General features: G+C 48.3%; 2 protein-coding genes across 3 annotated transcripts in view; one reads left to right on the top strand and one right to left on the bottom strand.

Annotated features, from left to right (window-relative positions):
• Positions 1 to 6,175: 6,175 nt before the first annotated feature.
• Positions 6,176 to 18,974, bottom strand: TADA3 (transcriptional adaptor 3). Its single transcript, XM_023218504.1, has 9 exons — positions 18,173 to 18,974; positions 17,216 to 17,449; positions 15,333 to 15,583; positions 15,129 to 15,234; positions 12,801 to 12,942; positions 12,608 to 12,711; positions 11,235 to 11,344; positions 9,932 to 10,117; positions 6,176 to 6,760 (listed from the first exon to the last, which is right to left on the bottom strand). The coding sequence occupies exons 2-9, from the start codon at positions 17,420 to 17,422 to the stop codon at positions 6,568 to 6,570; spliced, it is 1,299 nt and encodes a 432-aa protein (XP_023074272.1). The 5' UTR covers positions 17,423 to 17,449; positions 18,173 to 18,974; the 3' UTR covers positions 6,176 to 6,567.
• ARPC4 (actin related protein 2/3 complex subunit 4) overlaps positions 18,503 to 22,943 on the top strand; it is a 16,485-nt gene continuing 12,044 nt past the window's right edge. Inside the window, exon 1 of one of the 2 annotated variants that reach the window (XM_023218516.2) lies at positions 18,503 to 19,087. In XM_023218516.2, coding sequence (XP_023074284.1) covers positions 19,085 to 19,087 — 3 coding nt within the window. In that variant the 5' untranslated portion in view covers positions 18,503 to 19,084. The remainder of the gene's footprint in view (positions 19,088 to 22,943) is intronic. The other variant, XM_023218514.2, reaches the window with a different exon arrangement.

Below are 22,943 nucleotides of genomic sequence, written 5' to 3'. Positions count from 1 at the left end.
TGATAACAAACAGTAAGAACCCAATAAATGGTCAAAGGATACAGATAAAACACAATAAACACAGGGCATTTTGTATCTCACTAGTAATACAAAAAAAAAAAACAAAGTAAAAGGTCATTTGCAGGCTTTCAAATTTGAAGTTTAAAAAGCTGGTAACACTGAAGGCTGATGTTGATGTGAGGAATGAGTAGTCCTATGTTCTGGTGGGAAAATGATTTGCTAAAGATCCTTTGGAAAGCAATTTGGCAATATGCATCAAAGGCTTAAATAATGTCGAGGTCTTTTGACTCAGGGACTTTTCTTCTGGCAATCAGTTTCGGAGAAGTAATCCTAAATTAGGACAAGGCTATATACTCCAAGATGTTTGAAGATTTTTTTTTTTTTTTGGGGGGGGCTGGGCTCACACCTACAATCCCAGCACTTTGGGAGGCCAAGGCAGGTGCATCACTTGAGCCCAGGAGTTTGAGACCAGCCTGGCCAACATGGTGAGACCTTGTCTCTACTAAAAATACAAAAATTAGCTGGGTGTGGTGGTGCACGCCTGTAACCGCAGCTACTTAGGAGGTTGAGGCAGGAGAATCACTTGAACCTGGGAGGCGGAGTTTGCAGTGATTTAGATTGTGCCACTGCACTCCAGCCTGGGTGACAGAGCAAGACCCTGTCTCAAAAAAAACCCAGAAAAACAAAACAAAAAACAATATGCCCTGAGCTTTTGATTAAAAGTTTTGATAAGAAATCACCATGTGAAACTTAAATTCCATTTGCTATCAAATGTATGGAGGGTATTTTCAATGTATTATTCCAGTTTCCACATGAGATATTACTGAAACAGATTTTGATGGACATCTACCAGTCTGCCACATTCCCCATCTCACTTGTATTTCTTTGCACCAACTTCACCGTCACTCCCTCTCATTAGTCCAACCTCCATGCTGCTCTGAGAGTGCTGATTCAGAGTGCTATTATGGCACTAGTCTGCTCACAAACCACCCATAGCTCCCTATTACCTCAGAGTGTGATTCTCAAACTTCAGTATGCACCAGGAATCACCTAGAAGGCATGTTATAATAGAGTGGCTAGGCCCCACACCCAGAGGTTTGTTTTTTTCTTTGAGACAGTCTCACTCTGTCGCCCAGGCTTGAGTGTAGTGGTGTGATCTCCGCTCACTGCAACCTCCACCTTCCAGGTTCAAGCAATTCTCCTGCCTCAGCCTCCCAAGTAGCTGGGATTACAGGTGCGTGCCACCATGCCTGGCTAAGTTTTGTATTTTTAGTAAAGACAGGGTTTCACCATACTGGCCAGGCTGGTCTTGAACTCCCGACCTCAGATGATCTGTCCTCCTTGGCCTCCCAAATTGCTGGGATTACAGGTGTGAGCCACGGTGCCAGACTATACACCCAGAGCTGTTGATTCAGTAGGTCTGTGGCCTGAAAATTTGCATCTTTATCAAGTTCCCAACTGATGCTGTTGCTGCCAGTCCAGGGACCACACTTGGAGCACCATTGTCCTGGAGAATAAAGTCCATACTCCTTAACCTGCCATTCAAACCGTTGCCCAGCCTGGTCTTCAACCTACTTTCTAGCTTCATCTCTTATCCTTTCCTTTCCCCTCTACACACTCAGGGCTCCAGTCACACTGCAGTTCTCACTTCTCTCTAAGCAGGCCAGCTATTCACACCTCTGTGCCTTGCTCCTTTTGTCCGGGATGTTATCTTCTGCCCAGCAATTTTCTTTCCACATCCTCCCTGAAGCCTTTCCTGACCCTCTAAGCGGTTGTTAAGTCTTTCTGTGCCCTAGGTCCCTGCCAACTTTGCACAGTCTCTTTTTTTTTTTTTTTTTTTGAGATGGTGTCTCGCTCTGTCGCCCAGGCTGGAGTGCAGTGGCACGATCTTGGCTCACTGCAAGCTCCGCCTCCCGGGTTCACGCCATTCTCCTGCCTCAGCCTCCTGAGTAGTTGGGACTACAGGTGCCCGCCACTACGCCCGGTGTATTTTTAGTAGAGAAGGGGTTTCACTGTGTTAGCCAGGATGGTCTCGATCTCCTGACCTCGTGATCCGCCCACCTTGACCTCCCAAAGTGCTGGGATTACAGGTGTGAGCCACTGTGCCCAGCCTACACAGTCTTCTTATTGCTCTTGTGGCCTAGTGTTTTGATTGTCTGTCTAGCTGTGTCCCCATCTCTGGAGCCTTAGTCACCTCCATAGCTCTCAGCCACGGTGACAGGGTCACTGAATGAGGGAACAAAAGTATAATGAGGAAGTGGAGGTGTGTGGATGAGTGAATAAGTGAATGGAGTAATTAGGTAAGTGAAGAAATGGGGAGTTTATTGATAGCTAAGCGAGTGAGTTACAGTCCACTGGGCTTGGTTCTTTCCCTTGAGTCCTGAGCTAGAGGCCAAGAAAGAAATTTATTCCCCGACCACATTTCCACAAAGTTCCTGTCATCACTTTCTTTTCAGCAGGGGCCAATTGGGACCCAGAGCACTCAGTGCCTAGAGTACTCAGGAGCAGACAGGGGCTGGGGACCCACTGTGGGTCAGAGCTCTCCATTCTCACTCACCCTGGTGTTGCTGAAAGTCAGCTGTAAGGCATTTGGGACTCTGGGGAGGTCATGTTGTGCAAGACAGATGCTTTCTAGGGCCAAGACACAAAAGGCTTTGCCTCCAAACTGGTGATAAGGAATCAGAATTGTTTTGAGTTAAATTTGGAGATTTGAGGTACTGGAACTAATCTGCCCTCGTCATGACAACCCAGCTTCCTCCACACTCATAAAGGAGGCATCTTTTGGCTTCAGCAGACACTGATATGATTGTAAGAACTTTGCCAATGATGGTGCTACCTGGGGGCAGCAACTATTCCTACATCAAGGCTGCATGGCCTCAGTAAGGCACAGCATCTCTTTGAGCTTCTGTGTCATCTGCAGCCTGGAATATTACTCTCCTTGGAGGTGCGTGGTAAGCATCAGATGGGAGGGGTGGGTGAAGGGCCTGGCACAGTGCCAGGCAGATAGTAGGTACGCAGCAGAGGACAGCTAGAGTGCTCATGACTGATCCTTGAAAGTTAAGTTTCTTCTCTGGTGAACCAGGCCCAGTCGGTCTTCTAGGGTTCTTCCTTCTATTTATATCTGTCTTCCTTCTTTCACAATTCTATCCAATTTTAGGACGTCAGCTCTCATCCCACCTCCTCCACAAAACCGTCTCTGTTCTTGGAACTCTCTACCAACAACGCCCACCATACTTATGCTGTGGCCCAGTGAACATGGAATTGAGTGGTTAAGAGGAGGGGGTCTTCGAGCAGAGCTGCCATGTATGGCTGCATAGGTTGGGCACTGCCCAAGTATAGGAAGTACCATTCACATACACTGTAATGGGAGTGGGGCCCCAGTGAGGTGTAATGAAGAAGCTCTCTCTGCAAGCCAAATGGCCTGAGTTTGAATGTTGGCTCAACCACTCAATTGCTTGACAAAGCAAGGTGTGTAACCTCCTAAGGCTCAGTTTCCTCATCTGTGAATGGGATGTTATTATGGGGTAGCTGTTACCTACCCCATAATATTAGGTAGTTGAATGAGTTCAAAACAGTGCCTGGTACATACTAACATTTACTGAGCACTTAATTGCATTATCATTATGATTATAGTTGGTTTCTCATCATTGCATGTGTGGGTGTCTTTTCTCTCTGAGAAGGCTGTGAGCAACCTGGGGACAATGAGTCACTGAGAAATTGCAGCAGCCTGGCCCAGCACCTAGTGGGAGGCAGGGCCTCATGCTGTCCTCTCTCTCAGGATGCTACTTCATCTTTCTTTTTGCCAAAATTCACTTGTAATAGTTAGGCCTTTTTTAGTTACAAATCACAAAACTCTAAAGCAAACTAGTTTAAGCCAGAAAAAAGCCTTTGTGGGCTGATATATGTGAGAAGTCTAAGGGAGGATCCGGTGGCTTCAGGAATAGCTGGATGCAGCGCTTCTCCTTCTCCTGGCTCTGCTTTTCCGAGCTGGTTTTATTCTCAAGCAGGTTTTTCCCCATGGGAGGAGAGCAGGTCACTGGGGTAGCCTGAGCTTATCATCTGTGGCTTATGGTCCAAAAAGTAGTGAAACTCTCCTCTCAGCGTCCACAGAGCAATATTATGGAGGGCCTCGAGTGACTTAGCTTGGGTCACATGCCTGCTTCTGGGACTAATCATTGTGGCCAGAGGGATTGGCACTTGACTGGCTGTGGGGAAAAGAAAGAGATCAGCCTTTTACTGTGTCTATATAGAAAGAAGTAGACATAAGAGACTCCATTTTGTTCTGTATTTGAGATGTTGTTAATCTGTGACCCTACCCCCAACCTTGTCCTTGCAAGAGACATGTGCTGTGGTGACTCAAGGTGTAAAGGATTTTGGGCTGTGCACGGTGTGCTTTGTTAAACAAGTGCCTGAAGGCAGCTTGCTGGTTAAAAGTCATCACCATTCTCTTAATCTCAAGTACCCAGGGACACATACACTGCCAAAGGTCGCAGGGACCTCTGCCTAGGAAAGCTAGGTATTGTCCAAGGTTTCTCCCCATGTGATAGTCTGAAATATGACATCGTGGGAAGAGAAAGACCTGATCGCCCCCCAGCCTGACACCCGTGAAGGGTCTGTGCTGAGGAGGACTAGTGTAAGAGGAAAGAAGCCTCTTGGCAGTTGAGATAAAGAAAAGCATCTGTCTCCTGCCCGTCCCTGGGCAATGGAACATCTCAGTGTAAAACCCGATTGTATGTTGTGTTTACTGAGAAAGGAGAAAACCGCCTTTGGGCGAAAGGTGGGACTTGCTAGTGCAATGCTGCTCTCTATGCACTAAAAGGGTTTATGAAGATGTTTGCACATGCATATCAAGGCACAGCACTTTTCCTTAAACTTATGTCACAGAGATCGTTATTCATGTCTTACTGCTGACCTTCTCCCTATGATGATCCTATTATCCTGCTACTTCCCTTTTTTCTAAGATGGTAAAGATCATTATCAATAAATACAAAGGGAACTCAGAGACCGTGGGTCTTCTGTATGCTGAGCGCCGGTCCCCTGGGCCCACTTTTTCTTTCTCTATACTTTGTCTCTGTGTCTCATTTCTTTTCTCAAGTCTCTTGTTCCACCTAACCAGAAACACCCACAGGTGTGGAGGGGCAGGCCACCCCTTCACTGGCCAAGCTGGGGTCATGTGTCCACCCTAGTTTGGCAGTCAGATAAGAGCCATGTGTGATGGGGAAGGGACATTTCTCCAACAGAGAGGTGCTGGGTGTACGAGAATGTCGGCCATGTTCGCCCTCCTTCTTTATGGCTCAGTTCATAGGTCACTTCCTTAGGGAACCTTACCCTCCCTTCTCCCCGGCATGGACCTTAACCTTCCCACAGTAAATTGCAAATTATTCGCTGATTCTCTGAGACCAGTCTTGGAACAACTTGAAGCAGGTACCAAAGCATATTAATTCATCTGTGTCCCTCAGGCCAACCTTCCTGCCCCAGGTGTGGAAGGGTTGTTGGTGGTGGCCTATCCAGCATTCACTTCCCCGCTTCCTACTCAGATCTTGTTGGGTTTTACTCTCTCTCCACCACCTTGATGGAGTAGCAAACTCCACTCTGACTGGCATAAACCCATTACAGTCTCCCTTGCCACAGTGGCTGAGGAATGGGCATGTGAGACTGAGTTTGGGCCACTGAAACATGAAGGTATCTGGGAAAAGGCTTCTTGCTCCTGTAGGTGGGCCGTGGAAGCCCACTGGCTCCCGCTCTGCTGTGCTGGATGTAAATGAGGAAGCATCTGGCCTCAACTGCTCCACTGCCACACTACAGCCAGAGGACTCACCTTAGGCAGAGGTTGACACTGTGGAGGGCAGTGTAGCAACCCCTAAGGAACCTGGACCCTTGATGACCCTGAAGAATTGCTAGATTGGCTAACCATGAAGGCCACCCTGTCCCAGGACTGCCAAGCCTGCAACCAACACATTTCCTTATTATGAATCCACTTTGAGCTGGAGGGCATTCTTACCTGCAGCCACAAATATCCTCAGAAAGAGGTACTCAGAAAGAGGTACTCAGTTCTCCCTGACTGAATGCCATGGGTTAGTGGCCACGGGCTGAGAGCCACCAAGCATACCCCCTACAAACCTTACCACCCACACTGGTTCCTTTACCCCACCGTTACAGACATTCAAAGACTGGATGCTTTTTTTGAAAAACCACAGCAGTCACTTTATTCTTAAGTTTGCACTTTACAAAACCACAAGGGAGAAGTCCTTGAAGGGGAAACAGGGGTAGGGGGTTAGGGAGTGGGGGATGGTAAATGGGGAAGAGGAAGACCAGGAAACGAAGTCCCCTCCAACCCCATCTTAGGGACCAAGCAGAGACTAGGCCTCAGGCCAGCCCAGCAGGGCTTCCTGTGTCCTGGCTGTACAGAGCTAGGCCAAAAGACCTCAGGGGAAGGGCCACGGTCCTCTAGAGACTGTCACCATTTGAGGGACAGCCACAGGCCAATGCTTCCTGTGCCCAAAGAAGGAAGTGGGCCTCCCTTCCCCTCCCCGAGGCCAGATAATCAGCCTGAGGCAGGGGTGAAGGCTACCCATCCAGCAGCTTCAGGATGCTCTCGCGCTCCTTCAGAGTCTTCCAGGCCTGGTCCTTTTCTTTCTTGGTGGGAGTCCGCTTCTTCTGCCGGGCAGCCATGATCTTGCGAAAGGCGTCCATGACCTCGTTGTCAGCCATGCGCACCCGCTGCCTCAGCTCCTGCCGGCTCACCTCCTCCTTTGCCAGCCTGTGGGGACCAGCCAGCCAGGTACCACGGTCAGCCCACCTCCAGAGAGCGCCCCCCCCCACCTTCAAGACTGAGCCTACCCACCAGCCCAGGCTGGCATGCTTGTGGATTGTGTCATACAGTTGTGACCAAAAAGCAGTTACTGACCTGTACTTATATGGCACTATTTTAAGCTCCTGAAAAAAATATTAACTCATGTTGATCATGGGGGAGGCTGTGCACATGTGGGGACAGGGGGTATACGGGAATTCTCTGTACCTTTCTCTCAATTTTATTGTGAACTTAAAACTGCTCTAAAAGAATAAAGTCTTGGCTGCACATCGTGGTTCACATCTGCAGTCCCAGCACTTTGGGAGCCCAAGGCAGGAGGATCACTTGAGCCCAGGAGTTCGAGACCAGTCTGAGGAACATAGTGAAATGTCTTTACAAAAAAAATTTAAAAATTAGCTGGGTGTGGTGGTACACACCTGTAGTCCCAACTCCAAGGGGGCTGAGGATTGCTTGAGGCCAGGAGTTCAAGGTTACAGTGAACTATGATCATGCCACTGCACTCCAGTCTGGGCAACACAGCATGACTGTGTCTTTAAAAAAAAAAAAGTCTTAAAAATATATACAGTGGGTGAAGTAGCTCGGGCCTGTAATCCCAGAGCTTTGGGAGGTGGAGGCAGGAAGATCGCTTGAGGCCAGGAGTTTGAGACCAGCCTCCTCAACAGAGCAAGACCCTGTCTCTTAAAAAAAAAATACACACACACACACACACACACACACACACACACGCACACCCACTCTCTCTTTCAGTTAATCCTCCTAAAAACTCTGCAAAGTATGTACTATTATTCCTATGTTACCCGTGAGGAAAATGAGGCTCAAAGATGATCCCAGGATCCCACAGTGAGTAAGTGGGAGATCTGGAGCAGGCTGGGGCTAAACTCTTATTTTTAAATACTGTTCTTTAACAGGTGTTCCACTGCCAGCAGAAGGCCTGCTTACTTCAGCATCTACATTCCAGAGCCCCCTAAGGTCTAGGCAGCCTGAGGCTGACAGGAAGTGGGTGAAACACCAAATCAATCTCTCTGAATAGGATCTGATTTATACATTTCATTGATGGTGGAGCTGGAAAGTCACTTAGTGATTGAGTCCAGCCTGCCCGTTTTCCAGAAGAGGAAGCTGCTGCTCGGGTCAGGGGGTGCTTAAGGCCTTGCAACTGCTCTGCAGCAGGGTAAGGGCTGTGCTCCGGTTTCCTGAGAGCTGCAAGCCATTTCTTCATTGCCCATTACTTCTTTTTTTTTTTTTTTTTTGAGACAGGTCTCACTCTGTCACCCCGGCTGGAGTACAGTGGCCTGATCAAGCTCACTGCAGCCTCCACCTCCCAGGATCAAGTGATCCTCCCTCGTCAGCCTCCTGAGTAGCACTATAGGCATGTGCCACCATGCCTGGCTGATTTTAAATTTTTAGTAGAGATGGGGGTCTCACTACATTGCCCAGGCTAGTCTCGAACTCCTGAGCTCAAACAAGCCTCCCACCTCAGCTTCCCAAAGTGCTAGGATTATAGGCATGAGCCACCAGGCCCAGCTAAGGCCCATTACTTCTGTAACTGCACATGCCTGCTTTTCTCTCTCTTCCTCTCTCCCTCTGCTTCCCTCAGTGCCCCTTCCATCTGTGTTTTCTTCTTCTCACCTTTCAGAGAAAACATGAAATATTACAGAAAGAGGCTTTGATTCAGCCATGGGCTCAAGTCTCAGCTTGGCTGTTTATTGAGTGTGTGACCTTCAGCAGAGCACTTCGCTTCACTGGGCCTTTATTTCCTCATCTGGTAAACAAGGAAAACAGCACCTCCCTCCTGGGTTGTTGTCAAGACACTTGAGAGAGTGTACATAAAGCCCCTGACACACAGTAGGCACTCAGCATACATTAGTTACCATTATCCTTAAATACCCTGGCAGCTTGTCAGCAACTACCTCTCCTTTTAATGGCACCCGTCTTTACTGATCATCTGCTAGTAATCTGCAAGTCTCTTGCTGTGCCTCTCTTGCTGGTCCCTAGCACAATGTCTTAAGAGACAATAAGAATGGCCAAATGATTAGCTGGGCATGGTGGTGGCACGTGCCTGTAATCCCAGCTACTCAGGAGGCTGAGGCAGGAGAACTGCCTGAACCTGGGAGGCGGAGGTTGCAGTGAGCCGAGATCATGCCACTGCACCCACTGCCTGGGCAAGAGAGTGAGACATTGTCTCAACAACAAAAAAAAAGGCCAAATGGATGTGTGTGCCCTGTCCGGTCAGAGCTCTATGAAGTTAAGACATAGCACTTGCCTGTGAGAAGCAGAGACTTGTTTGGGTTGCTTCCCTATCTCTTTAACTAAAGGGTAGCTATTCCACAGTCTTCCTCCAGATGTCACCTATACCCTTGTGATCAATGCAGAACAAGATGGATGGGAATTGACATCAAATGAATAGTAGGCACTGTGATGGATTCCCAAAAGAACATGTCCTAAAACACTGGTCAATTTCTTGTGATAAGCAAATAAAAATCACAGATCTCCAACAAAATGTTAACAGTTAATTAGTCTAGGTGGAGAATATACTGATGTTTATTGTATGATTCTTTCAGATTTTCTGTGTGTATGAAATTTTTAATAAAAAAACTTTGGGGATAAAAAGAAAATCAGCATGAAAAGACAAAAAATAAATCACACAACAATGTGCACATGGGTAACACTACTAAACTGCACACTTAGAAATGGTTAAGAAGGGTAAATTTTTTTTCTTTTCTTTTTTTCTGAGACGCAGTTTCACTCTTGTTGCCCAGGCTGGAGTGCAATGGTTCAGTCTTGGCTCACTGCAACCTCTGCCTCCCAGGTTCAAGCGTTTCTCCTGCCTCAGCCTCCCATGGGGATACATTTTACATTATGCCTTTACCACAATTAAAAAAACAAACCAAATCAAATCAAATCAATCGATCAATCAGTCACAGGTGCCTGAGCCCCACTCTGTGGAATTAGAATTTGTTTGACACATACCCGGTGGACTGGCCACTGCTGTTTCGAGGCTCTCCAGGCGATTTAGAGGCCAGCCAGGCTTGGAAAGCCTGTTGTAAAACCCCTGGAAGGTGACCAGCTGTGGCCACAGCCTCCAAGGCCACCCGCGGGACTGTGCATCCTGCTCACACTCACCTCAGCAGGTCGTGCTTCTTGGTGCGGTTGTGGGCACTAAGTGCCTTCAGCTCCGCCTGCCGTTTGCGCAGCTCAGCAAGGACCTCATCCTCGGAGTCCTCTGCCGGGCGGTCCTCAGACTCCAAAAGGCCCTGGGCAATTAGCTCCTCCTTGATGCGGCTCTCCAGGGACTTAGTATGCGGCACACTGCAGGGAGAGGCAGGCCTTTGTCAGACTCAAGAGCCAGCTTGGAGGAGGGCCCATCTTGGAGGTTCCCAGGGCTTCCCAAGCTCAGTGAAAACCTGCCTTTCCCTTTGGGCACCCCCTCTGTGTCTATCCAGATACAAAGGGAAGGACAGACACATCTGGTCTGGTTTTTAAACACAAGCAACATATGTATCCACTATCCAAAAAATATGGAAAAACCTATAATGCCAACAACCCAGAGAGAATCACTATTATTTTGTTATATGTTATTATATTCCAGATTTTGTTATATATTATTCCCAATCTTTTACTACATATTAGTCCAGGTTTTTCCCCTATGTGCACGTATTTAAATACATTTTAAAATATATTTTAAGTAGGCCAGACATGGTGGCTCATGCCTGTAATCCCAGCACTTTGGAAGGCCAAGGTGGGAGGATCACCTGAGGTCAGGAGTTCAAGACCAGTTTGGCCAACATGGTGAAACCCCGTCTCTACTAAAAATACAAAAATTAGCCTGGCATGGTGGCAGGCGCCTGTAATCCCAGCTACTTGGAGGCTGAGGCAGGAGAATCGCTTGAATCTGGGAGGTGGAGGTTGCAGTGAGCCAAGATTGCGCCATTGCACTCCAACCTAAATGACAAGAGTGAGACTCTGTCTCAAAAAAAAAAAGAAAAAGAAAAAATGAAATACATTTTAAGTAAAAATAAGATTATAAAAATATGTATCTGTACTGGGCTACAACTAACATTTTCCCCACTTGGCACTCTATAATTTACATCTTTTCACGTCATTTACCTATATTTCTCTATACTTGCAGCTATATGATTAATAGTTGCAAGTTATTTCATCATATGGAGTTATGCCAATTTAGCCAACCACTCCCCTTCAGCGGGACATTTGGTTTATTTATGGTATGAACAGTTCTGTGCTGAACAACCCTGCACTCAGTCTGTGCATGCAGACACACTGGGCCAGCACTCACACTTGAGACTGCTATTGGGCTTCACCTAACTGTCCCCAGCCTCTTACTGATGAGGAACTCCCCAGGTTGAGATGGAGAGAAGCCAACAGAAGTGGGTGCCAGACTGTGGGTTGTGGATAGGACACCACTCACCTGAAGGGCTTATTCTGATTGCGAGGGGAGGTGCTTGCCCCGTCAGCCCCTGATTCTTTCCCAGACATGTCAGGAATAGGAGAATCCTCCATAGGGGAAATAATATTTTCCTAGAAGACCACAGAAATGGGTGGAAGGAAAAAGAGCTGTTCTACTTTCCTGTTCCTTTCTGACCTACACTGACAGTCTTCAAACACCAGAAATATCCTTTTATCTTTCCTATCCCACCTACTCTGGGAAGCCTTCCCATACTGATCCCAAATTGCTTTGATCATTCTAGAAATCCATTTTTGTACTGATATGAAGAAAAAGGAACACAGAAGAGAAATGATTAACACTCAATGATGGTAATGAACAGCTAAGGTTTGTGAAGTGCCTGCAACGCACCAGGCACTGTGCTAGGCCTGCTGTGGCAGAGGTGCTAGCTGTCCGAACGCCACTCTCCTTTCCTCCATGGCAGCTAGGCAATGCCTGCCCAGCTGCACTACATTTCCCAGGCTCCCTTGCAGGCAGGTATGGTCATGTGACAGATTCTCTCCAGGGGAAATAAGAGCCACAGCTAGGCATGGCCCAAAAAGTTTCCTTCACACACTCCTCCTTGCTCTTATTCTGTGGGACTGGAGTGACAATTATGCCCACAGTGACCTTGTGCAAACTGCAAGGCCACCGTCAGCTGGGGTTCCTGTCTGATGATATGAGGTAGAGACCTGCCCCTTCCCCTACCTTAGATAACCTGGAACACATACCCAGACTGTTACATGAGAGAAACTATTGTGTTTGAGCCAGAAAAGAAAACTGAGTCTCAATGAGGTGAAAGAGTATGAGGGTGTGTCTAAGGTCAACCAGCAGGTATAAAGACAGGGACCCCGAAGTAGGGGTTTGAATCCTGCTGTGTGAGACCTCAAGTGAACAGTTCCCTTTCCTGAGCCGCTAATCTTCTTATCTGTAACCCAGGGTTAACCACTGTCCTAGCCTCTAGTGGGAGGATGTGTATAAAGCCCCTCCAACAGATGCTTAGCAAAAGTTAATTGTGGAGTAGAGGCTATCTTTGGGGGAAGTCGGAGAAATACAGGGGCACGAGAGGGGCTTCTAGGATTAGTAATGTTTCATTTTGTAATCTCCAGGCTGCTAATACAAGCTCATTTGTGAAAACTGTACATTTATGATCTGTGCACTTTTCTATTAGGTTGGCGCAAAAGTTAGGTATTATTCCCAATCTTTTGCTATATATTAGTCCAGGTTTTTACTTTTGCAGCAACCTAATTATTTTTGTACCAACCTAATAAAATGTATGATATATTCCAATAACAAATAAATATAACACATTAAAACACAAAGTAAATGTGGTTCCTGTTTTGGGTTAGGGTGCTCACCTCCACCAGGGCCTGCAGGAGGCGCTGCGTCAGGGCACCAAAGGGGCATCCATCTTCCGGCTGTTCATGTTGGGCCTCAGACTTCTTCAGCAGGGCATCCACATCTAAGTGGGCACAGGAAAGGAGAGCAGGTGGGGTGAAGTTCTGGAACTCAAGTCCTGACCTGGGGTTGGCAGGGAGGTGAGAGGCCTACCTTTAGTGTCCAGTTCAGTCAGTGGCCCCATGAGGCCTTTCTTCTTGTCAGCCACGGCTGCTGCCCGGGCCCCATCCTTCTGCTCCTCTAGCAGGTCCTCCTGGGCCCAACGCTGGGAGTAGTGCTTCCCCAGGGGTGGGATCTGTGGAAAAGATGGCACCCAACCCTGAGTGGGTAAGCACTGGCCAGCCATGCTTCATTCATTCATTCATTCACTTATCTGTCTTATCTCTCTCTGAAGTCCCTAGTCCAAGGCCAGGCCCAGTGGCAGATATAGGTAAGAAAGTATAAAGAAGATAAAACCTCTACTTCACATTCTAGTAAGGGAGACAGGTCCAAAAAGGACTAAGACACACACACAGAAGCCAATCTGAAACAATTCCCAAGATAGAAGGTGCAGAATACTCTACATACACGGATCGTCTCAGGTCACATCAATTGCCTCTCAAGAGAATTAGGAGCCTTCAGGTCACGGGTTACAGGGAATTACCTTTTATATTGCTTGAATTAACTGCTGTCTGTATGAACTGTTTTTCAAATAAATTTTTTAAAAGTCAGGTAAGTGAAGTGAAAGAGGTAGATCAGAGTGTTGTGGCAGCACAAAGGAGAGACTAACTTTCTGCTGGGGAATCTGAAAGGGTGCTTTGGTGGAGGTAACATGAGATCAGGGCATTAGAGGGTGAGTCAAGTCTATCAAGGAGAGAAGAGGGAGAGAAGAGCTTGCCAGAGGGGCCCAGAGACCAGCAAGGAGGCTGTGGTGTCCTGGAATGACGGCAAGGTACTTGGTGGGACTGGTCAATACAGCAATGAAGAAGGGTATGGCCGAGGAAAATGGAGAGGGGCACTGGAGCTGTGCCATCAAGGACTGGGATGCGTGGACTTGATCTTGTAGATAACGGGATGAAGAGAGGCCTAGATGCAGTGCCATGTCATGAGCGTATCTGATGACAGCTGACCTATGGGAGTGTTCTCCCTCAACATTTTTCTGTATTTTCTAAATATTCTTTCATGGAGCATGTTTTATTTATTTTCATCATTAAAACATACAGTTTTATATCTTCTTCTTTTTTTTTGAGACAGAGTCTTGCTCTGTCGCCCAGGCTGGAGTGCAGTGGCTGGATCTCAGCTCACTGCAAGCTCCGCCTCCCGAGTTTACGCCATTCTCCTGCCTCAGCCTCCCAAGTTGCTGGGACTACAGGCGCCCACCACCTCGCCCGGCTAGTTTTTTTTTTTTTTGTATTTTTAGTAGAGATGGGGTTTCACCGTGTTAGCCAGGATGGTCTCGATCTCCTGACCTCGTGATCTGCCCGTCTCGGCCTCCCAAAGTGCTGGGATTACAGGCTTGAGCCACCGCACCTGGCCTATTTTTTTTTTTTTTTATGAGATGGAATCTCGTTCTGTCACCCAGGCTAGAATACAGTGGCATGATCTTGGTTCATTGCAACCTATGACTCCCCGATTCAGGTGGTTTTCCTGGTTCAGTCTCTCAAGTAGCTGGGATTATAGGTGCACGCTACCATGGCCAGCTAATTTTTGTATTTTTAGTAGACACAGCGTTTCACCATGTTGGTCAGGCTGGTCTTGAATTCTTGACCTCAGGTGATCTGCCTGCCATAGCCTCCCAAAGTATTGGGATCACAGGTGTGAGCGGACTTTCTTTTTTATTTTTATTTTTTTTAAAGACGGAGTCTTGCCCTGTTGCCTAGGCTGGAGTGCAGTGGCGTGATCTCAGTTCACTGCAACTTCCACCTCCCGGGTCCAAGAAAAGTCTCCTGACTCAGCCTCCCAAGTAGCTGGGACTACAGGTGCACACCGCCATGCCTGGCTAATTTTTTGTATTTTAGTAGAGATGGGGTTTCACCATGTTGCCCAGGCTGGTCTCGAATTTCTGAGCTCAGGCCATCTGCCTGCCCCGGCCTCCCAAAGTGCTAGGATTGCAGGCATGAGCCACTGCACCTGGCCCAAGCTTTCCATCTTAAAGAAAGAAGAAAGGTTCCTCCAGAGGCCTCAAAGCAGGAACAGAGTTAAGGGGCTGTTTGTATAGAAGCTGATGAAGGCTTGGACCAAAGCAAAGGGACAGAGATAAAGGAACACGGGCACACTTCACTTAAGCTTGAGGGCGTGCTGACATCTGGCTCGGGTAGAGGGGAGGCAGCGCACACAGAAAGCTGAGTTTGGACCTGGGTGTCTGGATACATTGATGGAGCAGATAGGAGGCTGAACAGGGTGGGGGAAGGAAGATGACGCATGGCTTTAGTAGCTTTAATTCTCAGCCACCTCTGAACTCTCTTGTTCTGCATCATGTCTATCAAGGCCCAGAGTTTCTACCTTGTAATGCTCAGCCTCATCTTCTGGGGGCTTCAGTAGCTCCTCAAGTGTGCGGACCTCCTCGCTGGTGATGTCAGCACAGTAGGGCTCCACTGAAGCCCAGAACCTGCAGGGAGAAGCAGATCCTCAGTGGGTGCCCCTGCCCCACCAGTGCTTCCACCACCAGAACCTCGAGGCCCCCTTCTATGTTCTCTAGCCCAGAACCTGTTGGGGGCATCATTTTTGGGGATCCGTGGCACGTCGATAGGGTCATCAGTGAATTCATATTCCTGGATCTTGGGCTGAAGGTTTTTGGATTTGGGCCGTCCTGGGCCAGGGCCTGGCCCATGTCCTGCCTTCCCTTCCAGTTTCTGCTTCTTGGGCTTTCCATGTTTCGGGGGAGCTCCAAGTTCATGGTCTCGACCCAGCTTCAGGAATCGTCGGTCACCTTTCTTATCCTGCCAGTCGGTGAGGATCTGAAATTTACAGAAACTGTCACTGAGGGGGAGAAGGGAAAACACAGAATATCTCTTTCCTCTACTGAATAAATTAGGATCTAGAATCTAAGGAGTCTCCTGGGTCTTTCCCTATCCTCTTTTTACCTAGTAAACTCTTACTCATCCTTCAAAATTCAGCTCATTTTCTGTGCCTGGCCTCTTAGGACTTTATTCATATACTTATCATCTCATTCACTTGTTCATCTGTACTCTTGATTCACTTCTTTATCACCCATGCCAGTCACATACTGTTTAACAGAAGAGTCCTCCCAGCAAACCTTCACTTCAATGTCACCACCACTGAGATGCCTTCTCTGAATCAGTTACCCAGGTTCTTAGATGCTAAAATACAACTTGAGTCATAGCCTTCCTCAAGGAGCTTCCATGGATTCCCAGGGACAAGTTAATTCCATTCATCCTTTTAGGTCCAGTTGGCACCACCTTACTCTACAAGTCTCTGGCACTTCACACCTCCATCGTGCACCCAATCATGCTGTTTGGTCACACTGGAATGACCATCGCACCTTGTCTCTTCAACTAGACCATAAGCTACTGAAGACCAGAAAGCCCACCTTAACCATCTCTATTTTGCAGGATACAGCATAGTGCCTGGCACACAAGGCTCAAGGCATCTTTATGCAGTGAATAAAGTAATCAGAGTAGTAAATAAATAACACCTGAAGTGCTTACTTAGTGTCTGGCATTGGGTTGAGTTTTTGCAAAAATTCTCTTTTATTTATTTATTTATTTATTTATTTATTTATTTATTTTTTGAGACGGAGTCTTGCTCTGTCGCCCAGGCAGGAGTGCAGTGGCCAGATCTCAGCTCACTGCAAGCTCCGCCTCCCGGGTTTAAGCCATTTTCCTGCCTCAGCCTCCCGAGTAGCTGGGACTACAGGCACCCGCCACCTCGCCCGGCTAGTTTTTTGTATTTTTTAGTAGAGACGGGGTTTCACCGTGTTAGCCAGGATGGTCTTGATCTCCTGACCTTGTGATCCACCCGTCTCGGCCTCCCAAAGTGCTGGGATTACAGGCTTGAGCCACCGCGCCCGGCCTAAAAATTCTCTTTTAATCCTCACAAAAGCACTAAGGTAGGTCCTATTATTCACCCCACTTTGCAGATAGGGAAACTGATACTCAGAGATATGAGAAAACTTTCTCAAAGTCATATAGCTAGGAAACAGCAATGCTAGCAAGTACTTATGCCAGGATTCAAATCCAGGTCTCCCCATTCCAGTTCCCTAGGACTCCTAACCACAACATCACATCACCTGGTATGCACCTGACTTTCTCCCTTTCCTAGTTGGCAAGCTCCCTGACAGCCAAAACTGTCCTAATTACCTTTCTCTAATGACTAGTGTAGAACCCAGAACATAATGGGGGATGGGTGGGGGGATGCCAATAGAAGTGTACTGAATTAGAAATCTTGCAATTTAAGGGGATCATGCATATTCTTGTTATTTCTTGTGTCATGCAAACCCAGTTTGGGTCTCTCTCCCTCTCCCCACAAACCCCTGTATCCCAGGTCTCAGCATATGGAGCTAACTCAATGACCCATCCCATAACTTGTTGCAGTCCATCTCTGGTGATGGCCCCTCTCTGGGGTATCACCTGGGTTTCGGCCTCAAGCACACGCAGGCGCCGGCTGGCAGAAGACAGCAGGGTCTCAAGCTCCAGCTGCAGGGTGTCCAGCTCCTCGATGCCGATGCCATCATCCTCGGAGCGCGCCAGCACTGCCGTGTAGCGGGGACAGACCTTCAGGTGATCCACAGACTTGAAGTCATGGAACTGCAAGGGGCAGTCTTTCAACTCACTCATGGCCCAGGATATGGGGATCCTGTGGGGCTGGAGAGGACAGGGCCATTGATGGCAGACAAAGTGGTTTGAGAAAAGCCCAAGGCCTTCTTACCTCCAGGGACAGCCTCAAGCAAGCCAGGCTTCAGTCCCTTACTGACAAAATCGATGGCACAGTTCCTACTCACAGGGCACTTAACTGTGTACCAAGCTAGGCACAAAACACTTTATCAGCTTATCTCACTTAATTTCTCACTCAGCACCATGAACAAGGACCGTTGTGATCTCGTTTTTACAGCGAAAGAAACTGAGACTCTGTAAGGGTGGGTATGTGCCTATGCTTCCAAGATGCAATTTGAACCCCGCTATATTGAGTATGCACCCCCTGATCACCATGCTATATTACTATGCATTGCCTTGCCTTTCTGATGCTCTTTCCTTCCCTTCTGTTTCTCTTGGGTTCTGCTAAGACTTTGAGTTCCAAGCACCCCATTCTTACCATGTTCTCTGGGACTCTTGGCCTCTTTTCTTATCCTACTCCACCTTTCTCCCTTCTCTAGTCACTAATAGTGGTTTAGAACGTGGGCTGGTAAGCCAGACAGACCCGGGTTCAAGTCCAGGCTTTACCATTCTCTACTTATGTGCCCCTGAACATGTTATTAAACCTTTTTGAGTCTCAGTTTTTCCATCTGTAAAATGGGAACAAAAGAAATCTCGGTCTGTTTCCCCATTAAAAGTCTGAATCTGAAAAATGGGGATAACAACAGTACCTACCTCCCTGGGATGTTCTGAGGATTAAGAGATGATGCCCGTCAAGAGCCCAGTTCAGTGTCTGGCACAGAAATGGGACTGTTTAATGGCTGGCCCTGCCCGGGGGTCGCCCAAATGTCCCGCCTTCAGAGTCCTCGTTCTCTAGGGACAACCTAGCGCGACCCCCGCCCCCTCTACCTCCTCACTGCGGCCTCCTACGGCCCCAGGGCCGCGGGAGGGGGCGGGGAGTTCCGGTCGATGGGAGCAACCGCCCCGGAACTGGCTATGGGCGGGCCCTTGCAGTTGACGCGGGGGCGGGGAGTCAGCGAGGGCGAGCCTACTGAAGTTTGCCGGGGGTGGGGAGAAGGTGGGCCTCGAGCAAGCCCGCTAGAGGTGGGGTGCGGGTGGTCGGCCTCAGGCGAGCCCCAGGGCACAGCCCAGGGCGGGAGGCGGGAGGCGGGGCTTGGCGGCGGAGATCTCGGCGCTGCAGTTAGCGCCGCTGAGCCCCAGGAGCTGCGGGTAGGAGGGGCGAGAGAAAGGATGGGGGCACAGAACCGGAAGAAACGAAGGGCTCCTCCGCTTCAGCTTGTCCTAATTTGGTGCCCAATCTGAAGCTGGGCTGTACCATTGCATACCTGGGGGGAGGCTGTGGCAAAGGTAACAAGAAGGCCGAAGGCACAAAGGGGAGCTGCTCCCATTCCTGGAGGAGCTTAAGTAGTGACTCTAGTGCAAGAGTTTAAAGATACCGAGACAGCCCTAGGTGGAAAACTTCCGGAAGGCCCAGGCGTTCGCAAGGGCTCCCTATCCCGCTCAGAGCATAGATGGTACCGTCCGGAAGTCCGGGCGGAGACAGCGGCTGCGCTTCTCGCGAAAGGGCAGGCATCGCGGGGCTGGCCACTTCCGCACTTCCGCTTTCCGGCCCAGCCAGCGCCCGCGATGGTGAGAGAGCCGGGCCCCCGGCCAGGGACCCCCAGCTGTTCAGCCTCAGGGCAGTGGGTCGGTGGGAGATGTAGCTTTGCCGCAGGGGCGCGGGGCCGAGGGATGCCGGGGGGTTGTGGGGACACCATGAGGGTGGGAGAAAGAGGGCGGGGGCCCGAGGTGAGGAAGGGGCGAGTAGGGGTACTCCCTGGTTTGAAGCGGGCCTTGCGGTTTCATGATCAGCCTTCCAAACAGGTAGGGGCTTTTCCTGAGCCCTGGAGGAAGCCGGAAGTGGGGCTTCCTAGGCTCTTTGGAGCGTTTCGAGGGTATGTAGTCGGACTCTTAGCCCGTCGAAGGGCCGCTGAGGCATGTAGCAGGTCCATCTGCCTATCCACAGGAGAGCTTCACTAAATACGCCCTTTGTCCTCTTCTGCCTTCCTGACCCTACTGTTGCTTAAGGCAGGCGGCCACACTTATCCCACTCTTGGTACCTCCAGCCCTGCTTCCACCCCACTGGAGGATCTCTCGTGTTGCTTCCATTCAGGCTCCTCGTGGTCAGAACTGAACTGTGTCAGCCCTAGTGTTTGTTAGCTGTGATACTGCTCATCCCTCCCTTCCTGAAAGTCCTCCCTTTTTCATACATGTGGATATTCTTGGGAGTTGTGACTTTGGATGACCACCTCCCTCATCGTCACACCTTCCCTGGTGATACCGATCTAGTCTGCTGGCTTCACTGACTTTCTTCACTCTGATGACTCCTAATCTGGCTTCTCAGTTCTCTTTCAAGGTTTGCCTGGATATCTTGAAGAGAACTTGAAATTACACCTCTAGTTCAAAACTCATCTTCCATTCTAAATTTGCTCTTCCTCCTGGGTTCCCTATCCTGGCAAACTTTGTGACCTCGTATCTCTGCTAGAAATCTGGATTTTTTTTTTTCTAACGGAGCACATGCCTCTTGATTTTTAAAAATTTAAGTTTATTGAGGTATTGCATGAGACTACGTCTGTTTTATTCATGAAAGGACAGGCGTCACGGAGCCAGTCACCTTTTTTAGTTTTACTGTCTATAACTGTTGCCAAAGGGCGGGCGCGGTGGCTCGCGCTTGTAATCCCAGCACTTTGGGAGGCTGAGGTGGGCGGATTACGAGGTCAGGCGATCCAGACCATCCTGGCTAACACAGTGAAACGCTTTCTCTACTAAAAATGCAGAAAATTAGCCGGTGAAACCCTTTCTCTACTAAAAATGCAGAAAATTAGCCGGGAGGATAGTGGTGGACGCCTGTAGTCCCACCTTCTCGGGTGGCGGAGGCAGGGGCAGGAGAACGGCGGGAACCCAGGAGGCGGAGCTTGCAGTGAGCGGAGATCATGCCACTGCACTCCAGCCTGTCGCTCCAGCGACAGCAAGACTCCATCTCAAAAAAAAACAGTGTTGACAAAAACTTGCTGGGTATGGTGGCATGCGCCTGTAGTACCATCCGCTCAGGAGGCTTAGGCAGGAGGATCACTTGAGCCCAGAAATTCGAGGCTGTAGTATACTGTGATCACGCCTGTGAATAGCCACTGCACTGTAGCCTGGACAATATAGCAAGATCCTGTGTCTTAAAAAAAAAAAAGTCAAGTTGTGTAACCACTACTACAACCAAAATACAGAATATTTCCATCACCCCAAAAAATTCCCTCGAGTCCTTTTGTAATCACACCTTTCCTCCTTCCCACCCCCGACAACCACTGATTTTTTTAATCCCTATAGTTTTGCCTTTTTCAGATTGTCATGTAAATGGAATGCTTTAGTATGCAGGCTTTTAAGTGTGGCCTCTTACCATAGTATATGTGAGAGTCAACCATATTGTGTGTATCAATGGTTACTCTTTTTTATTGCTAAGTAGTATTTAATTGAATGGCTAGACCATAGTTCGTTGGAAGTTGTTTTTATTTTTCTCTTTTTTTAAAGACACATTCTCTCCCTGTCACCCAGGCTGGAGTGCAGTGGCCAGATCTCAGCTCACTGCAACCTCAGTCTCCTGGGTTCAAGCAATTCTCCTGCCTCAGCCTCCCAAGTAGCTGAGATTACAGGCACCCGCCGTGGCTAATTTTTTTGTATTTTTAGTAGAGACGGGGTTTTGCCATGTTAGCCAGGCTGGTCTTGAACTCCTGACCTCAGGTGATCCACCCACCTTGGCCTCCCAAAGTGCTGAGATTACAGGCATAAGCCCCTGGGAAGTTGTTTTTCAGTTCCATTATCCACTCCATCTAATGTCAGTCCAACACTTGTGATACTCTTTGCTTGTGACACAGTCTGCTGTATGTCTCACTTCCCTCTCCAAATCATTCTTCACAGAGCCACCATGCAGCTACAGTCATGAACTTCCTCCTCAAAAAGCCCCAGTAGTTCCTTACCCCCTTAAGAGAAAAGCTAAACTTGGTAGCCTGGCATTCAAGATTCCCCATCTTACCTCAGGCTACCACTGCAGCCTCATTTAGTGAATCTAAAATGCTTCTCATATACAGAGACATTGTACTCATTACTCTGGAACTCTTGCTGTCTTTTTGTGTTACTCTAACCTTAATTATTTCTTTTGCTTATTTATTCTGCAGGAAATGAGTAAGACACTCTACATGTTACATACTGAGCTAGGTTGGAGGCTATATAGCTGTGAATAAAATAAATATGGTCTGTTGACCATGAGGTTTACAGCCTAGTAAAGGAGAAATCACTTTACAAAGGCATGAAGGAGGCCAGTTGCAGTGGTTCACGCCTGTAATCCCAGCATTTTAGGAGGCCGAGATGGGCAGATCACTTGAGGTCAGGAGTTTGAAACCAGCCTGGCCAACATGGCAAAACCCCGTCTCTACTAAAAATACAAAAGTTAGCCAGGCATGGTGGTGCACATTTGTAATCTCAGCTGTTCACGCGACTGAGGCAGGTGAATCACTTGAACCCGGGAGGTGGAGGTTGCAGTGAGCCAAGATTGCACCACTGCACTCCAGCCTGGGCAACAGAGTAAGACTCTGTCTCAAAAATAAAATAAAATAAAATAATAAAATAAAGTAAAGTAAAGTAAAAATAAAATAAGCCAGGCACGTTGGCTCACGCCTGTAATCCCAATACTTTGGGAGGCTGAAGTGGGCGGATTGCCTGAGGTCAGGATTTCAAGACAACCATGACTAACATGGTGAAACCCCATCTCTACTAAAAATACAAAAATTAGCCGGGCATGGTGGTGTGCACCTGTAATCCCAGCTACTCGGGAGGCTGAGGCAGGAGAATGGCTTCAGCCCGGGAGGCAGAGATTGCAGTGAGCAGAGATCGTGCCACTGCACTCCAGGCTGGGCGACAGAAGTGAGACTCTGTCTCAAAATAAATAAATAAATAAAAATTAAAAGGAGGCAGAGATTGCAGTGAGCAGAGATCGTGCCACTGCACTCCAGGCTGGGCGACAGAAGTGAGACTCTGTCTCAAAATAAATAAAAATAAAAAGACATGAAAGACATTTTATTATAAATTGTAATAAATGCTTTGTAGGGGAAAGTGAAGGCCTAAGAGGCCTTCCTTAATTAAGCTGAGATCTGGAGGATGACCTAGGCAAAGAAAGAGGAAAAAAGCCTACAAATAGATGGTCAAGCATGTGTAAAGCCCTGCGGTGGGAAAGAATTTGGCTGATATGAGGACTGACCAGTGCATCTAGAAGCTAATCCCTCTACTAAGAAGAAAGTCCTTATTCTGGCCGAGTGTGGGGCTCACACCTCTAATCCCAGCACTTTGGGAGGCCGAGGCGGGTAGATCACCAGGTCAGGAGATCAGGACCACCCTGGCTAACACGTGAAACCCTCTCTCTACTAAAAATACGAAAATTAGCCAGGCGTGGTGGCAGGCGCCT

Source organism: Piliocolobus tephrosceles, chromosome 2 (genome assembly GCF_002776525.5).
Source record: "Piliocolobus tephrosceles isolate RC106 chromosome 2, ASM277652v3, whole genome shotgun sequence".
Taxonomy (NCBI): Eukaryota; Metazoa; Chordata; class Mammalia; order Primates; family Cercopithecidae; genus Piliocolobus; species Piliocolobus tephrosceles.
This window is presented reverse-complemented; position numbering and strand designations above follow the sequence as displayed.

Excerpts from the sequence above, each read along its gene's own strand:
- TADA3 (XM_023218504.1), bottom strand. The coding sequence starts at position 17,422 with ATGAGTGAGTTGAAAGACTGCCCCTTGCAGTTCCATGACTTCAAGTCT. Across the intron at positions 15,235-15,332 it reads AAAAATGATGCCCCCAACAG|GTTCTGGGCTTCAGTGGAGC; the intron begins GTTCTGGGCTAG and ends TTCTCCCTGCAG. Across the intron at positions 12,712-12,800 it reads GACTGAACTGGACACTAAAG|ATGTGGATGCCCTGCTGAAG; the intron begins GTAGGCCTCTCA and ends GTGCCCACTTAG.